General features: G+C 37.8%; 1 protein-coding gene across 2 annotated transcripts in view; it reads right to left on the reverse strand.

Annotated features, from left to right (window-relative positions):
* kdm6al (lysine (K)-specific demethylase 6A, like) overlaps positions 1–18,229 on the reverse strand; it is a 54,452-nt gene that overhangs the window by 28,456 nt on the left and 7,767 nt on the right. For both annotated transcript variants that reach the window (XM_051706050.1, XM_051706049.1), the window contains exons 3-10: positions 17,887–17,995; positions 17,735–17,784; positions 15,004–15,062; positions 14,111–14,231; positions 12,449–12,503; positions 11,503–11,537; positions 11,137–11,230; positions 9,954–10,080 (exon numbers count right to left, since the gene is read on the reverse strand). In XM_051706050.1, coding sequence (XP_051562010.1) covers positions 9,954–10,080; positions 11,137–11,230; positions 11,503–11,537; positions 12,449–12,503; positions 14,111–14,231; positions 15,004–15,062; positions 17,735–17,784; positions 17,887–17,995 — 650 coding nt within the window. The remainder of the gene's footprint in view (positions 1–9,953; positions 10,081–11,136; positions 11,231–11,502; positions 11,538–12,448; positions 12,504–14,110; positions 14,232–15,003; positions 15,063–17,734; positions 17,785–17,886; positions 17,996–18,229) is intronic.

Raw genomic sequence — 18,229 nt, forward strand, 5'->3', positions numbered from 1 at the left:
ACCAGATCCTCCTGTCCACCCTCTCCGACGTGGGCATAGGGCCGGGCGATTAATCCAATTTTATTTTCAATTACGATTTTGGCTTACAACAATTATGAAAACAAGATGAGATAAAACGTATTGTGCCGCATTCCGTTTCGCAATGAAACACCCCGGCGTTATATCTTTAAAGCATCCTTTATTAAGTTCAAATAAGGAAGCAGGTTATGTAAACTCTGAACCTGGCATCTTCTCCCGGCTGATGCACCCTCTGGCACAGGGACGCTCATCACACGCGTGCATTTGCTGCAGCTAGATTATAACGTGATGGCTCGCGACGTAGTGAATCATAATTTATGTGTCACGTTCACTGTGTGCATCTTATCATGAAGAAAATTGGCAATACGCAGCTCTATTAAGAAGAGAAAGTCTGTTTTTTGTGAGTTAAAGATGGATCGGAGTCTTAGCCCCATTATACACTGGAACACAATACGTTTTTGATTAGTCTTTTCTGGCTTGTTTTCCAAAATAACATCTAAATCCCCTTTAAAACAACATACATTTACTTTAGCAGCTATACTAAAAACTTCCGACCAGAATACCTCACCAAGACGGGCATTTATGTAAACACAGAGTGATATCTAAAGTGAACGCAAACAGCAGAGAAAAAAGCAGATTTGTATTAAAATTTTGGACTTGTAAATGTAAGCTAACAGACCAGGGGCCAGTTGCACCAAGTTAAAACTTATCCTAGTTGTGGCGTAAATGGGCACGAAGTTACAATTTATGCTCATCTAAATATTTGAGCATTGCACCATTAAAGTTGGGTAGGACGTAACCCTACATAGAAACTAAATATTTATGGAACCCTGCAACCAGGCGTAATAAGACTGATTTAATGACATCAATATGCTCATATTTTACATGACTTCATTCCTTTAGACACACATGATGATTTTGATATTTACACTTGTTGACATTTATGAGAGAGAATATTATATATATAAAAAATAAACTTGCTTCTTAGCGGCTCTTCAGCATGAAACTGATCTAACGGTGCACTTTCTGGGATGCGTCAAGATTCACACACAAAATATATAGGATATTAAAGTGAATAAATGTCCATTTTTCCAGCCTGTTGTATTAGTATTTATTTATTGCTCCTTATTAATTTTAGACAGTTCCAGAATAATGTTATTTACATAGGCTAAATATATTATTTATTAAATCTACTTTTATTACATATTTCAGTGGGAATATAATTTATTACAGCTGACAGTTACATGAACAAACAAGGTTTGAACATCAACCGTAACAAGATAAAATTAAAATGCACGGCTTTTTAACACTTGTGTACAAATTTGAAGGCTGCTTATTGGATCAATACAGGTAAACGTCAGGGGTCAGGGTATCTCAGCGAGTATTGACACTGACCATCACACCTGGAGTCACGAGTTTGAATCCAGGGCGTGCTGAGTGACTCCAGCCAGGTCTCCTAAGCAACTAAATTGACCCGGTTGCTAGGGAGGGTAGAGTCACATGGGGTAACCTCCTCGTGGTCACTATAATGTGGTTCTCGCTCTCGGTGGGGTGTGTGGTGAGTTGTGCGTGGATGCCGTGGAGAATAGCGTGAAGCCTCCACACGCGCTATGTCTCCACGGTAATGTGCTCAACAAGCCACGTGATAAGATGCGCGGATTGACGGTCTCGTCCTCCACCACCCGGATTGAGGTGAGTCACTATGCCACCACGAGGACTTAGAGCACATTGGGAATTGGGCATTCCAAATTAGGGAGAAAAAAGGAAAACAAAAAAAATTTAAATACAGGTAAACATCATATTATGCGACTACGCATCACTTTACGGAGAGCTTACGACCTACTAGTTAAGTCTTGCCTTAAGAACAGGTGGAGCAACCAAATTAAGCACTTAGTTAAACTAAATAGTAGTTACTAAGCCATTAGTTTGAACTTTACATCCCAACTTAAACGAGAACTTACGGAAATCTGGTGCAATCCTACCCTGCTGCTGTCTAGTGTGTCATTATAATAATCGAACAACCATAACATGAAAACGAGAAAAACACTCACTGCTCTTGACTGAGTAACTTTAGTATCTTAAAAAGTATTAATGTATTATAATCAAACAGTGAAGACCAGTAGAAGTTTTATGCATTTCATTCTGAATGTTTCCTTGAATACTTGTTACTGCTGTTAAAAACTTTTAAAGCTGTCAAAAAAGCACTGAATTTTCTTAATTTGTATTTTTTGTTCTATTATCTTTATTTCTATTCATTGCTGTTTTTTATTGTTATTTTATTACTGACTGTTTACTAGTCTTGAATAATTACTTGAGAACTTGAAATCATTCTTCCATAATTAACATATTAGTTAGTTTTATTATTTGTTGTGGTTTTGAAGCTGGTATTGAGAATCGTCATATTTCACTACCGACTACTGAAATATTGGTAATGTGATAATGTATAGTCTTTATTGTACATGGTAGATCTTATTCCATAGAAGTGTGAGCACCCCTGCTGTAAATGATGGCGATGGAGGTTTTTCTTTATTTGACTACCATACGTAACAAAACATTTTTTTTACCATATGACAATAGCCTCCTCCCCCACCCAGTGCAGTTTACATTAAGTTCAAGGAAATCCACTGTTAAAAAGTTCAATAAATGCATGATATTTTCACAGTCAATGTGTAATAGTGTTAAATAATCGTGATCTCAATATCGACCAAAATAATCATGATTATGATTTTTGCCATAATCGAGCATCCCTACCTGGGCATCACAGGAACTGGTTTGAATGGTTTGAGTCATACCTTACAGGCAGTTCTTTTAAGGTCACCTTGAGAGGTGTCCCAGTCCCACCAGCTGACCACTGGTGTTCCTCAGGGATCAGTGCCTGGACCCCTCCTCTTCTCAATCTACACTACATCACTCGGATAGATTATTTAGGCACATGGCTTATTTTACCACTGCTATACGGATGATACACAGCTCTACCTGTCGTTTCAGCCAGACGACCCCACCGTCTCAGCTCATATCTCTGCCTTCCTCTCGGACATTTCGGCCTGGATGAAGGAACTCCACCTTCAGCTCAACTTTACCAAGACAGAACTCCTAGTGATCCCAGCAAACGCATCTGTTGACCACAACCTCATTATTCATCTTGGTTCAACTACACTAACACCAGCCAGGACAGCCAGGAACCTGGCAGTGGTGGTTGATGACCAGCTTAACGTCACTGCTAACATCTCATCAACCGCCCGGTTTTGAAGGTTCGCGTATTACATCATCAGCAAAATCAGACCTTTCCTGCCTGAATATGCTGCACAGCTCCTGGTCCCAGCTCTGGTCATTTCAAGACTGGACTACTGTAATGCTTTGTTGGCTGGCCTCCTAGCTAACACAATTGAACCACTGCAGATGGTCCAGAATGCAGCAGTGCATCTGGTCTTCAAATCAACCAAAAAGGGCTCACCTCACCACCATCTTGATTTCACTTCACTGTCTACCTGTAGCTGCCCACATTAAATTCAAGGCTTTGGCCTTCAGAACAGCCAATGTAACAGCAACCTCTTCATTCAATTTACTCCTCAATATCTGTGTCCCAACTTGCTCTCTGCGGTCAATGAACGAGCGGCGCCTGGTGGTCCCGTCGCAAAGATGCAAAGTCCATTTCACTATCATTAAATTTCCTGGTTCCTCTGTGGTGGAATTAGCTTCCAGCCTCCACACGATCTGCTTAAACCATCTCAACATTTAAGAACCAGCTGAAAACACATTTGTTCTGTGAGCACTTAACCAACCCACACTAACCGAATCATTGAATCATGATGACATGTGCTTAAACTGCAGCACTGGACAGTACATTTCAGCATCATCCCCACATCTCAGAGCCTGAAATTCATCGCGGGATTGCGGGTATAGCGCACAATTTTAATCATTCCAGCAAGTTCCACGTTCATAGCGCAGGAAAATTCAGCACACTTTTATTCACTTTACAGTGCAGCTGCGAATTAAACAAATATAGATACAGGATGAACAAATCAAATCAATAAACTTATATTTGTATCAAACTGTAACTCCATAAGATGCGTAAGTAAATCCGCTCTCTCTCTCTCGTGCAGCTGTCAGCAGTGTGTTGAGTGTTGATGAGTTTAGTGTGAGCGCGTGCAGTGAGGGAGCGCTTTGTCGGACAGTTACCGAACTTATGTTACACATGTATAAAATTTTCTAAACCTGTTAATTTGACATACAAATGGCATTATACTGCATCTCCGTTAATGAGCGACACGATAAAACCATCGCTCCTGTAAACAATAACAAAGCTGTTAACATTGCGTGACGCTGGAGCAATCTATAGTTTTGACACCTTTCATATCTTGGCGCTTGATCATCAGTCATAATGCAGCACATTTAACAAGAGAGGCAGAAATAGCAAAAATGCTTTGTGTACCAGCTGCATGATGAAGAGAGAGACACTTAAACACCTGTTACATCTCTCCATCCAGGGTTGGAGATTAACGGGGGCTCTGGGCAAAAATGCCCCCTAAATTCAGTTTGGTGTCGTGCTCACGTGCTAAATTATTACGTGACCATTCAGTCCTTTTGTTCAAAATATATGGTCCTAGTAACACTGTCAATCCCTGTGCTATATCCTACTTCCCTGCCCATCGCTTCATCTCACTTATGCATCTGTCTGAAAAGCTTCCTCACCTGCTAGAAGCCAAAAGTGCAGGACGGATGGATGTTATATAAGTTAAGCAGGTCTGAGAGAACACAAAATACAAAATGTAACCAAATGCTACAATGTAATTAATAATAATATTAACAAAAATAATATCTAGATAAATAGCTTGATGTGAAATAAAACATTAATGATAAAATAATAATTTTGCATTAACCACTTTGTGTATGAATCAAATCTCGCACTAATGTTCATTGTGAAATGTTTATTTTTGAATTGTTTTATTCAAATGCATGAAGTTATACGTTTTTTTAAGCTCCTCATTCTAAATCTGGAGAAATGCCGTCATCTGTGTCAGTGCATTAGTTTTGTACTCTGTTAATTTAATAGCCAAAATGTTTGACTATATGTAAATGAGAAAAAGTTTTGTTTCAGAACCAGAGCTGCAACTAACAATTATTTTGATAATCGATTAATCTAACGATTATTCGGCGATTATTGCAACAATTAATCATTAGCTCTTAACCGATTATTCAGCTTGCGCCCAGAGTTAAAAGGTTGTATATTAAACGTGCTTACTAACAATAAAGAGGACAAAATCATCTTTTAAAAATACCTCTAAATGACATTCACTGAATTAAAGGGAAAAAATAGTTTTTATTAAGTTTAATTCAGTAAAGAAATTCACTGCAAAACAAATCCTCTTATGAAGTGTTTTTGTCTTGTTTTCCAATTAATCTAAAAATACTTAAAACAAGATACATTTACTTGAGAAGCAACATAAGATATTTAGATGCTTTTAGAGAATAGATCTTAAATAAAAGTGTATTTTGTATATAAGTGTATTTTTTCACTTGGTTATACTTCTGCGAGTGCAGTAAAGACCAAATATATTCAAGATCTATTCTCTAAAAGCAAGTCTGAATATCTTATATGCTGCTTCTCAAGTCAATGCATCTTTTTTTTAAAGGAATTTTAGATACAGTTAAAGTCAGAAGTTTACATACACTTAGATTGAAGTCATTAAAACTCATTTTTTAATCACTCCACAGATTTCATATTAGCAAACTATAGATTTGGCAAGTCGTTTAGGACATCTACTTTGTGCATGACACGAGTAATTTTTACAATAATTGTTTACAGACAGACTGTTTCACTTTTAATTGACTATATCACAATTCCAGTGGGTCAGAAGTTTACATACACTAAGTTAACTGTGCCTTTAAGCAGCTTGGAAAATTCCAGAAAATGATGTCAAGCCTTTAGCCAATTAGCTTCTGATAGGAGGTGTACTGAATTGGAGGTGTACCTGTGGATGTATTTTAAGGCCTACCTTCAAACTCAGTGTCTCTTTGCTTGACATCATGGGAAAATCAAAAGAAATCAGCCAAGACCTCAGAAAAAAATGTGGACCTCCACAAGTCTGATTCATCCTTGGGAGCAATTTCCAAATGCCTGAAGGTACCACGTTCATCTGTACAAACAATAGTACGCAAGTATAAACACCATGAGACCACACAGCCATCATACCGCTCAGGAAGGAGATGCATTCTGTCTCCTAGAGATGAACGTAGTTTGGTGTGAAAAGTGCAAATCAATCCCAGAACAACAGCAAAGGACCTTGTGAAGATGCTGGAGGAAACAGGTAGACGAGTATCTATATCCACAGTAAAACGAATCCTATAATCAACATAACCTGAAACACTGCTCAGCAAGGAAGAAGCCACTGCTCCAAAACCACCATAAAAAAGCCAGACTACAGTTTGTAAGTGCACATGGGGACAAAGATCTTACTTTTTGGAGAAATGTCCTCTGGACTGATGAAACAAAAATTGAACTGTTTGGCCATAATGACCATCATTATGTTTGGAGGAAAAAGGGTGAGGCTTGCAAGCTGAAGAACACCATCCCAACCGTGAAGCATGGGGGTGGCAGCATCATGTTGTGGGGGTGCTTTACTGCAGGAGGGACTGGTGCACTTCACAAAACAGATGGCAACATGAGGAAGGAAAATGATGTGGATATATTGAAGCAACATCTCAAGACATCAGACAGGAAGTTAAAGCTCGGTCACAAATGGGTCTTCCAAATGGACAATGACCCCACACATACCTCCAACGTTGTGGCAAAATGTCTTAAGGACAACAAAGTCAAGGTATTGGAGTGGCCATCACAAAGCCCTGACCTCAATCCGATAGAAAATTTGTTGGCAGAACTGAAAAAGCGTGTGCGAGCAAGGAGGCCTACAAACCTGACTCAGTTACACCAGTTCTGTCTGGAGGAATGGGACAAAATTCCAGCAACTAAGGATACCCAAAACATTTGACCCAAGTTAAACAATTTAAAGGCAATGCTACCAAATACTAACAAAGTGTATGTAAACTTCTGACCCACTGGGAATGTGATGAAAGAAATAAAAGCAAATCATTCTCTCTACTATTATTCTGACATTTCACATTCTTAAAATAAAGTAGTGATCCTAAATGACCTAAGACAGGGAATGTTTTCTACGATTAAATCTCAAGTTAAATGTATTTGGTTAAGGTGTATGTAAACTTCTGACTTCAGCTGTATTTTAAAATTTGTATTTTAGTATTATATTCAACGTTCTCAGATAACAAATGTTTTCTTCTGCAGTATAGCTGCTAAAGTAAATGTCCGCTGTTTTAAAGGAATTTTATATATTTATATTGGAAAACAAAAACAAATCAAAAATATTTTGTTGCCGTGTATAATAGAGTGAAGACTCTCACCTTTCTGTTCACTTCAATCCATCTTTAACTCAAACAAACTCTCTCTTATTAATAAAGCTGAGTATTGACAATGTTCTTCATGATAAGAAATGCACAGTGACACATATATTATGATTCAATAAGTCACGAGTCATCACGTTATAATCTAGCTGCATTAAGCGTGTGCGCTCAAGGGATGAGCGTCCCGTGACAGAGTGTGCATCAGCCGGTGCAGTTTCAATCTCTCCCCCTTAGATCGGGACATTCATACAACTCATAGAAGAGGTGCTGACCGCACAGAGAAATGACCGTTTCAGAGTTTGTAATTATTTACATGATCTGCTTCTGTATTATTTTAACTTTAATAAAGCTATAACGCATTAAATATAACCGCATTAAAGATGTAGCGCATTAAAAATAACCGCATTAAAGATGTAGCGCATTAAATATAACTGCATTAAAGATGTAACGCATTAAATATAACCGCATTAAAGATGTAGCGCATTAAATATTAAAGATGTAGCGCATTAAATATAACCGCATTAAAGATGTAGCGCATTAAATATAACCGCATTAAAGATGTAACGCATTAAATATAACCGCATTAAAGATGTAGCGCATTAAATATAACCGCATTAAAGATGTAGCGCATTAAATAACCGCATTAAAGATGTAGCGCATTAAATATAACCGCATTAAAGATGTAGCGCATTAAATATAACCGCATTAAAGATGTAGCGCATTAAATATAACCGCATTAAAGATGTAGCGCATTAAAGATGTAGCACATTAAATATTAAAGATGTAGCACATTAAATATAACCGCATTAAAGATGTAACGCATTCAATATAACCACATTAAAGATGTAGCGCATTAAATATAACCGCATTAAAGATGTAGCACATTAAATATAACCGCATTAAAGATGTAACGCATTCAATATAACCGCATTAAAGATGTAGCGCATTAAATATTAAAGATGTAGCGCATTAAATATAACCGCATTAAAGATGTAGCGCATTAAATATAACCGCATTAAAGATGTAACGCATTAAATATAACCGCATTAAAGATGTAGCGCATTAAATATTAAAGATGTAGCGCATTAAATAAAACCGCATTAAAGATGTAACGCATTCAATATAACCGCATTAAAGATGTAGCGCATTAAATATAACCGCATTAAAGATGTAACGCATTCAATATAACCGCATTAAAGATGTAGCGCATTCAATATAACCGCATTAAAGATGTAGCGCATTAAATATAACCGCATTAAAGATGTAGCGCATTAAATATTAAAGATGTAGCGCATTAAATATAACCGCATTAAAGATGTAACGCATTCAATATAACCGCATTAAAGATGTAGCGCATTAAATATAACCGCATTAAAGATGTAACGCATTCAATATAACCGCATTAAAGATGTAGCGCATTCAATATAACCGCATTAAAGATGTAATGCATTCAATATAACCGCATTAAAGATGTAGCGCATTAAAGATGTAGCACATTAAATATTAAAGATGTAGCACATTAAATATAACCGCATTAAAGATGTAACGCATTCAATATAACCACATTAAAGATGTAGCGCATTAAATATAACCGCATTAAAGATGTAACTCCGGGGTGTTTCCTTTAAAGAGCTCCAGCTCCACTTATTCCACAACAAGAGCGCTTCTGTATTTACTTTAGTATTTTTGCATAATAATTCCCTCATACTTTGTGATGTACATCAGCTGAAGCTGTTTGGAAAGTTTAGAGTTCATCTGTGATCTGTGTAATTCTTCCTCTCCTCAGTCAGGCATGACCTGCAGTGCTGCTCTCACGCATCATCATTAGAGATTAATGTGATCTCAGGTTACGTTAAATGACATCAAACGACTATTCATCAATGAAAAGTTGTCGATAATTTTTTATTGTCGATAACATCGACTAACCATTTCAGCCCTATTCAGAACCAATGCACATTATGCAATGTACAGATCATGCAATTTTGTAATTATTGAAATATGCCATTTTCAAATTGAATTGTTTAAATTCGAACATAAAAGGATGACAGGTTCATTTTATAAGCTTAGAACAGAAAAAAAATTGCCCTTGTAAAGGTAAAAATGCCCCTGGAAATCAAATATTGCCCCTTAATGGAAAAGTTTATTTCTGACCCTGGTTCCCTCTGACCTGTACAGGAATTGAGAAAAGTAGCCCCCCGTGAGATTTAGGCGAGTTTGTTGTAAAATTTCATACATTTTAGTGTTGCGAGTTTTATTCCGCCCCAAAGTGTGTAAATCCCCCCATATGAGCCGTATAAGGGGGGAATTCCCCTCATTTTCAGAAATGAATTTCAAGCCCTATATCTACAAAAACCACAGCACTGCGCCAGTGCATTTCAGCATCACCATGACATCTGCACGCACATTTGTCCATAAACATCACATTTACACAAACTCCGGAAGTGCACCAGGGCATTTCAGCATCAACATCACACACTGTGTCTCAGCTGAGCAAAAGCTACAGAATGTTTGCAACTCACCTGCCAAGGAAATACCAGGATTGGCCGGAGTTTGGATCTGCTTCCAGAGATTTCTGTAGACACTGGATAGCATAACTGTCTTTATTCGCTTTATCACCCAACTGCTCCACTGTATGATGCATCCAGCCTGACAGACAGACAGAGAGTGTGAGACAGTTTCATTCACAGCAACTGAGAGAGAGTTTTCAGACAGACAGCATGGCTTCAGTTTCAGAACAATCAAATGAAGTTTACAGATGTAGGAATTCACATGTGCATCTCTCTTATATGAGCAGCAAGTGTTTAAAGAATATTTTGGGTTCAATACAATGCAAAGGAATAGTTCACCCAAAAATGATATTTCTGCTATTACTCACCCTTATGTTGCGCCATACCTGTATGACAGTAACAGACCAAAACTTTATTCACTCTCAGATCAAATCACTGATCAACTCCCAATGGCAGTACCCAAATATGCCAACTATGGTGCAGGTTAATGTCATGATGCTTGGTTATGAGACCAGTGGTTATATATCCAATGAGGTTTTATGTTATTGACGTTTCGCCATATTTGATTTGGGCACCGCAAACTCAACTCATTAAATGATTAAATTGAGAGATAAGTAGTTAAATTTCAGTCTGTTCATCACAAAGTGATTGCATGGCTTAAGAAGACTTTGAATATAGTGCACGAGTCGTATCAATTACTTTTCATATCAATTCACATTTTGTTTTTCCTGGAGTCACTATTCACTTTCATTATATGACAAAAAGCCTTGTGACATGAGGGTGAGTAAATGACAGTATTTTTATTTCTGTTGTGACGTCCTGATGATTACCAAAAATTATGCACAATGTATGTGATAGTTGCATATTTTATACATTTATTCCAATGCAGTATGATCACCCTGCTGTAAGAATATTACTGCATTCTTTTAAACTGATGGACCAAATTCTTTTCTGAGATTATCAACAGAAATCATGTCACAGATGCTGTACACAGACATGAAGTTGTATTTAACAGAATGATAGCCATTAAAAGATATTTGGATCAGAAATGATCTAACATCACCGAGTGTAACAAGATATTTTTAATATGTAAATCTGCCATTTCTTTCAATCAATCATTATATTGATTGTTGATTATAGATATTGGGCATTTACTTATAATTATTAATTATTATTATAATTATGATGTTCTTACCCAGTTGTTGAAATGTAGCAGCTTTCACCTGTGCAGGTAAATTCTCAGTCTGTAAGAGACTCTCATAAGCCTCTTTAGCCGTACGGTATCTCTTCTGTCGGATGACAACAAACACAACAACATTCATCAATAAACACGTCATACAAAGTCAGAATGAACTAGTAAACTAAATGCAATGACGTGTACATGTCTAGAAACAAGGGATCTCTCAACACCACCACAGCAACCCATCTCCTGTTGCTATGGCAACACGAGACAAACATTACACACACCCTTAAAGCCCTAACATGATGTCATGATACTTTATGTAATTAAAGACAGCAGTTTATATTTGAGTTAATGACAAAGAAATGCATCTGGACTCACCTGAATCTCATACAGATGCGCAATGTGAAACTGAACTGCAAACACAAACATGAGATACAGAGATGAGCAGAAATATAGAATGATTCATTTGTTCAGTCTTGACAGAGAGATGATCGCTTTCATATGGATGCTTTTATCCACGTGTGAAGTCAGATGGGGGTGAGACTGCCCTGAATGGCCCTGTGTGTGTGTGTGTGTGTGTGTGTGTGTGTGTGTGTGTGTGTGTGTGTAAGAGATATCCCACAATACACAGCAGCCACTGGAGTTGGTGTTTCCAAGGCAACCGGTGTGGCAGGCAATATGAACTTGAGATGAAATGACATGAGTGAATAATCACTAATGCTGCTGTAAACTGAGCTCTGTGTGTGTGTATGTGTGTCTGTGTGTGTGTGTGTGTGTGGGTAGGTTTATGTGGTTTACGAGGAAATTGTTTTAGGTTATAAACTGGTAATTACAAGGGTATTATGCTATAAATGTGGTTTATGAGGACATTTCTAGTGTCCCCATGACTCAAATCACTTAAAAAAAAAATACTAAATGTTTTATTGAAAATGTAAAAATGCAGAAAGTTTTTTGTGAGGGTTAGGTTTAGGGTTAGGGTTAGGGGATAGAATCTATAGTTTGTACAGTATAAAATTCATTATGTCTATGGAGAGTCCTCATAATGATAGCTGCACCAACATGTGTGTTTGTATGCGTGTGTATGTGTGTGTGTGTGTGTGTATATATGTGTGTGCGCGCATGTGTGTGCGTATATGTGTATGTGTGTGCATGTATGTGTGAATATGTATGTGTGATTGTGCGCGCATGCTTGTGTATATATTTGTGTGGGTGCGCATGTATGTGTGCATGTGTGTGTGTGTGTGATTGTGTGTGCGCGTGTGCATGTGTGTGTATATATATTTGTGTGTGTGTGCACGTATGTGTGTGTGTGTATTGTACTCACTCTCAGCTTTGGACAAAGTGCATTGGTTGGAGTCGATGAGCGCTAGCTGAAAATGCTGCAGACACAAACAAACCATCACATATTTATTTCCTATACTATTTAACCCTTTAAGCTCTGAAGGTGTTTTTAAAGATTTACTGTTTCAGTGGCATACACAAAACTAAAGGCTTATAACTCAAGAAAATAACAAGGAGTGTCAAGTGTTTGGTAGCGTTACAAACAAAATGTTTACATTTTTTTAATGATATAGATTATGATACATTCTGAGACTGTCAAGAAACTGCTGAAAAAATAAATAAAAAATTAAGCCAAAAATCTCCTTTTTTTTCCTCTCTGATTTGACATTATATATCTCTGGGTGTCTCCCAAAAACTGCTTTTGCTTTGTTCCCAATCATGTCAACTGTAACTTGCTCCTGTTTGTTTGTCTGATCTACTTCACCTTTATCTGCCTACTCGGTCTCTTAGATCTTCTGGACTTGGCCTTTTTTCTGTTCCTAGATCTCGACTGTCCACTGTAGGTGAAAGGTCATTCTGTGTTGTTGCTCCTAATCTATGAAAGCATTACCCCTTACTCTTCCTAATATTTCCTCTCTATCCACTTTCAAAACCCATCTGAAAACATATCTATTTGCAGTACACTTTCAGTAACATGTTTTGTTTATTTATATATATATATATATATATATAATCTTACATTGTTTATCATGTTATAAAATGTTTTTTTGAAATGTACTTAAAGCGACCTTGAGGTTCTTCTGAGAAACTTTTTGTGTTGATACGAAAAAGCAATCAAAAGTTATAGCATTACAAATATAATTTATCACAGTGTCCAAAAACCTCTCCAAACAAATAAAACAAACATAATAGTCAAATACATATACTTAGCTATTACTCGCTATATTTTCATCTGTGAGTAAAACAAATATGCTGGTTGTATTCTTCTCTTTGAGAGCTTTCCAATAACATATGACTCATGACTATTGGATCAGCTTGATGTTTTTACTGATTACAATAATTTGTACAGTGCACATTTTTTTATATAAATTATCAAAAGGAACACTTCTGATTTGTCTGCTAATTTTAAAGCACTTGTTCAGTTTTGGTCATAATGTCTACATGCATTGGAAAGTAGAGCTTATAAACTTTCAAACGATACCTATTTTGTGTTTGTCAAGACTGTCGTTATTAATACTTTGAAGATTTTCTTTTTTCTCATGGACCATCCGAGCTTACAGTGTTAAAGGTGAAGTGTGTAATTGTAAAGTAATGACTGTTTTCAAACAGGTTTCCCAAACACTATCCCTGTCTTCCACTGTTTGGACAAACTCACACTATTGTTGCTCAAACATTGTTAGGGTCGCTCAAACAAACAGAGCAATGTTTTGAAAGCATCACAGAGTCACAGCGGTTACAATCTTCAGGGAAATCAACCTAACAATAGTTCAGAGAACGTTTAGTATGCAAGCAATTACACAAGTCACCTTTAAATAAGATTCAAACCGTTTACACTAAAATACACAGTGAACAGAGTTGGAAACTGACTGTGAGAAACAAGCTCATAATTCTCTTTCATTTAATAAAGATGTCTGATAATAGATGCAGAACACAAACATGTAAATCATTGATTTCTGTGTTGTGCTGAAAGTGTGTCACGTGTCACCTTTAAGCTGGACTCGTAGTCTGTGTTGACTTTAAACATCAGTCCGAGACGCAGGTGAATCTCTTTCGCTCGCGAGAAGCCCGGCTCGATGTACAACACCTCCTGAAACGCCTTGATTGCCCTGAGAGCGAGCAAACAAACAAACAATTAGACTACAACCAAGACTACAGCCATAAACCCTCAACTCAAAAAGATGTAATGTACTGATCACAAATAAAACTGTGGCTGCATCCGGCTTAAATGTGCGAGGAAATGTGATCTCTCAGAATCAGCCCACACGCGTGCAGAGGGGAATGAATATTAGGAGGGTAAACCTTCTCTGTAAAAAAAAAAAAATGTACGGTTTGCCACAGTCCGCTAAACAGTGGCGCCGTGGTCAGTTCACCTCAAGTTTAATGACGCATCTGGAGCACAAGATTTGGTGAAGAAAACAAAGGGTTTATGTGCATGAGGGTTTATTTAAAAGGCGCACGCAAGTTCTTCCTATTTCCTCGCGCGGCTGTAATCTATCACAAGTGTCAATAATGCGCTTTGATTAATGGCATTAAGATGCCGTTATAGTAATACATTAATACATGATTAATCATTTACTCCGACGTCACCCAGGGAAAGAGCCTTTTTTTGTTTATATTGTGGTTACTATGATTTTACTACAAATACCATGGTTAAACTATGGTTACTGTTGTAAAACGATTGTTTTTAAGGGCAAACCTGTTGACATGTTTACCAAATAGATTATTCTTTGAATTTGGCAGTAAAAAAAAAAGCAAATACCGAACCATACTGAAACTGCAATACCATGATACAAACCGAACCGTGAGAAACCCGTTACACCTCTACTGAACATCACCATGGAAACAGTCCACCATAAAACATATGACATCATGACTCACCATTGAAATGCATTGAAATGGAAGTACACCATCCCGAGGCCGTATAGAAAGGTCGCATTCTAGAGAGAGAGAATCAACGTTACATTCAACATAGTAAAAAAACATGTGACATCCACATTCAATGACATCACTGAAAGTGAAAAACCACCTGAAACCATCACGAGTTCATGTGAAAACCACACGGGAAGATTACACTACTGCCATCCATCAACCACACTTACACAAGTACACACAAGTACACACTGATATTTGTACTGTACAGAAAGTACACACTACTGGATCAATCTACACTGATTATCTGAAGTTATGAGAGCTGAATACTGATCTTTAATTCATGGAGTTTTCTTTACGAAAACAGTTTTAATCGGTACCTTCCCATGATGCTCTAGCACAGGGTGGGCAATTATTTTGGTACAGGGGCCACATCGGGCTTTAAGTAGTGCGCGGGGAGCCACATTGTACTCTTTTTTTAGATACAATGTTCTGCATTGATTTGGTTCTTTTAAGCCCAGAAATAGCTGTGTACTAAATTTTCTGAAGTATATATGTGACTAATGGGACTATTCTGCAATTGCCTAAAGTATTGAGCTGTGCAGCCGTGACGGAAGTCTAATCTGTTTTTAACATTACTTGATGTTATGTGGACGTTTTGTTCTACAACATAAATTACACACAGTCATTCTGCAAACGGGAATTTTGAATCCGCCGTGCATTTAAAAAAAAGCAAGTGTGTAATTTATGTTGTAGAACAAAACATCCACGTATCAAGTAGTTTACCACAGATCTTATTTTACTCATAAATTCAAAAACCCCATAATAAAACCCCCATAGGAAAATCCATAGGGAACCCGTGGCGAATTATTTTCCGGGTTTGTGGTACAACATGAACAGCTCGATTGTATTGTCCTATAAAGGGAGATACTTTTCTATCAGGCATTCAAAAAACTGAATAAAGGCGGAGATTAATTATAAATTATTTTACCATCTCTACTTCGCTGGTAATTTATTCAATTTAACATCAGGGATCTGTTTTAATAATAATAAAGAAAACATTTATGTAATAATTTAATTTATGTTTGTCACAAAGCAGGCCAGTTTTCTCAAATTACTCATTTATGTGCTATAAGGGTCATGATCAATAGTTTGTATGACAATTGTTTGGCTTTCCATTCAGTACACAACTGAACAAAACAGGCTGCATGACTATGATAAAGGATTACTGCAAGAGTTAAGAGTTAAATTAAAATACAGGTGCGACTCGCCTGGGACTACTAAATTGCACAAAAAAAAAAAATACTTACAGGCCTACGTCACTCGCTTGCGTGTCAATGATGCCGAGATGTGTTTATATTTATTAAAGTTCATCAGTGAAAAGGTTTCCTCGCAAACTTAGCAGCACCAAACAGCACAAGCAGCCTCAAGAATGGACACGGAGTGACCGTATAACACTTTCCCTTGAGCAGAATATAGACATCACTACATTAGTTTAAAGGGAAGAGCGAGAGCTAGAAAGAGCACGTGCATGCATGGTTGCCAGATTGCACAAAATAAGTCAACATTAGGCAGAATATTTCCAATTTGTGCAGGCATAAATCTTTAATTGTGGGGTTTGCATCTCTTATCTGAGCACCTGTGGAGGCGCGTTAGGTCCCAATGCAAGATAACTGAAATATCCAATGAAAAAGCTTTTAGGATAAATGTGCCACAGGCCAGATTAAACCATGTGGACGGCTGTATCTGTCCCGTGGGCCGTAAACTACCCATGTCTGCTCTAGCATCTCTCCTTACTGTATGTGATTAAACTCCTATTTATTATGTCACCCTGTGTTCATTACGAACATTAAACATCAACATCCTGAACACTCAAACAACAAACACATGATTTAATTCATCAACGCCTACTGACACACACACACACTCTCTCTCACATTACACACACTCACACACACACAGACACACTCTCAAACTCTCTCACACTGACACACACACTCACACTGACAAAGACACACACACACACACACTCACACTGACACACACTCTCACACACAGACAGGCACACTCTCTCACACACAGACAGGCACACTCTCTCACACACAGACAGGCACACTCTCTCACACACACACACACACACACACACACACACACACACACACAGACACAGACAGACACACTCTCACACACACACACAGACACACTCTCACACACACACACAGACACAGACAGACACACTCTCACACACACACACAGACACAGACAGACACACTCTCACACACACACACACACTCTCACACACACAGACACAGACAGACACACTCACACTCACACACTCACACACACACACTCACACACACTCACACACACACACTCACACACACTCACACACACTCACACACACTCACACACTCGATGAGAGTGATGATAAAGAAAATCAATTGACAAGTGAAAACAATGTGGTCTTGCAAAGGCAACATGCAGTAACTACACGTTATGTCAATCTTGAGTTCTGAGTGAAATGGTGTCTGTCAGACTCTGATCCGTCCTGTGACGGACGCGTTTGACACAGTTACATGATTTTATAATCCACATTTGGCTGGAAAATCAGCAAACTATTAGGCCATTTTCTCTCAGTTCTCAGTAGTTACTGCATTTTGCCTTTAGACAAGTATAGTGAAGAGTGAAGCTGCTCTCATCATCATCTTCATCATGTGGTTCAGTGATGTCATCTGCTCACCTTCCAGTAGTCTGATTGTAAACTGTAGTACCGCTGGTACGCCGATAATGCTGTAACACACACACATACATCACAGTGACATGAAGCTCCTGACATGATTTAAACTCATGTTAATCAGTCTGGAGGATGTGACGTGTCAATGACCTCCTCACCTTTAGAATATTCCTCTAGTAAGAGGTTGAAATGACCGAGCTGACAGAAGAACTCTGGATCCACTTTCCCTTCAGATTTCTGGATGACAGATTCATAGCAGCGCACGGCCTGAGACACAGAAACAGTACATGAATACTCAACATCATTTTACACACACACACTGTTCAATAAGAGACATCTGTAGTTTCAGATCATTTAAATCACATGTATTGTTTTTATTAAAGGGTGTGTGGTTGTGGACACATACAGAATGATCATGTGACTTAATGTAAAACTGTATTTACACCACACCTTTTAAAACCTCATTGACAAAGTGCTTTACAGAAATTAAACATGTAAATA

Source organism: Myxocyprinus asiaticus, chromosome 9 (assembly GCF_019703515.2).
Source record: "Myxocyprinus asiaticus isolate MX2 ecotype Aquarium Trade chromosome 9, UBuf_Myxa_2, whole genome shotgun sequence".
In the NCBI taxonomy this organism is placed as follows: domain Eukaryota; kingdom Metazoa; phylum Chordata; class Actinopteri; order Cypriniformes; family Catostomidae; genus Myxocyprinus; species Myxocyprinus asiaticus.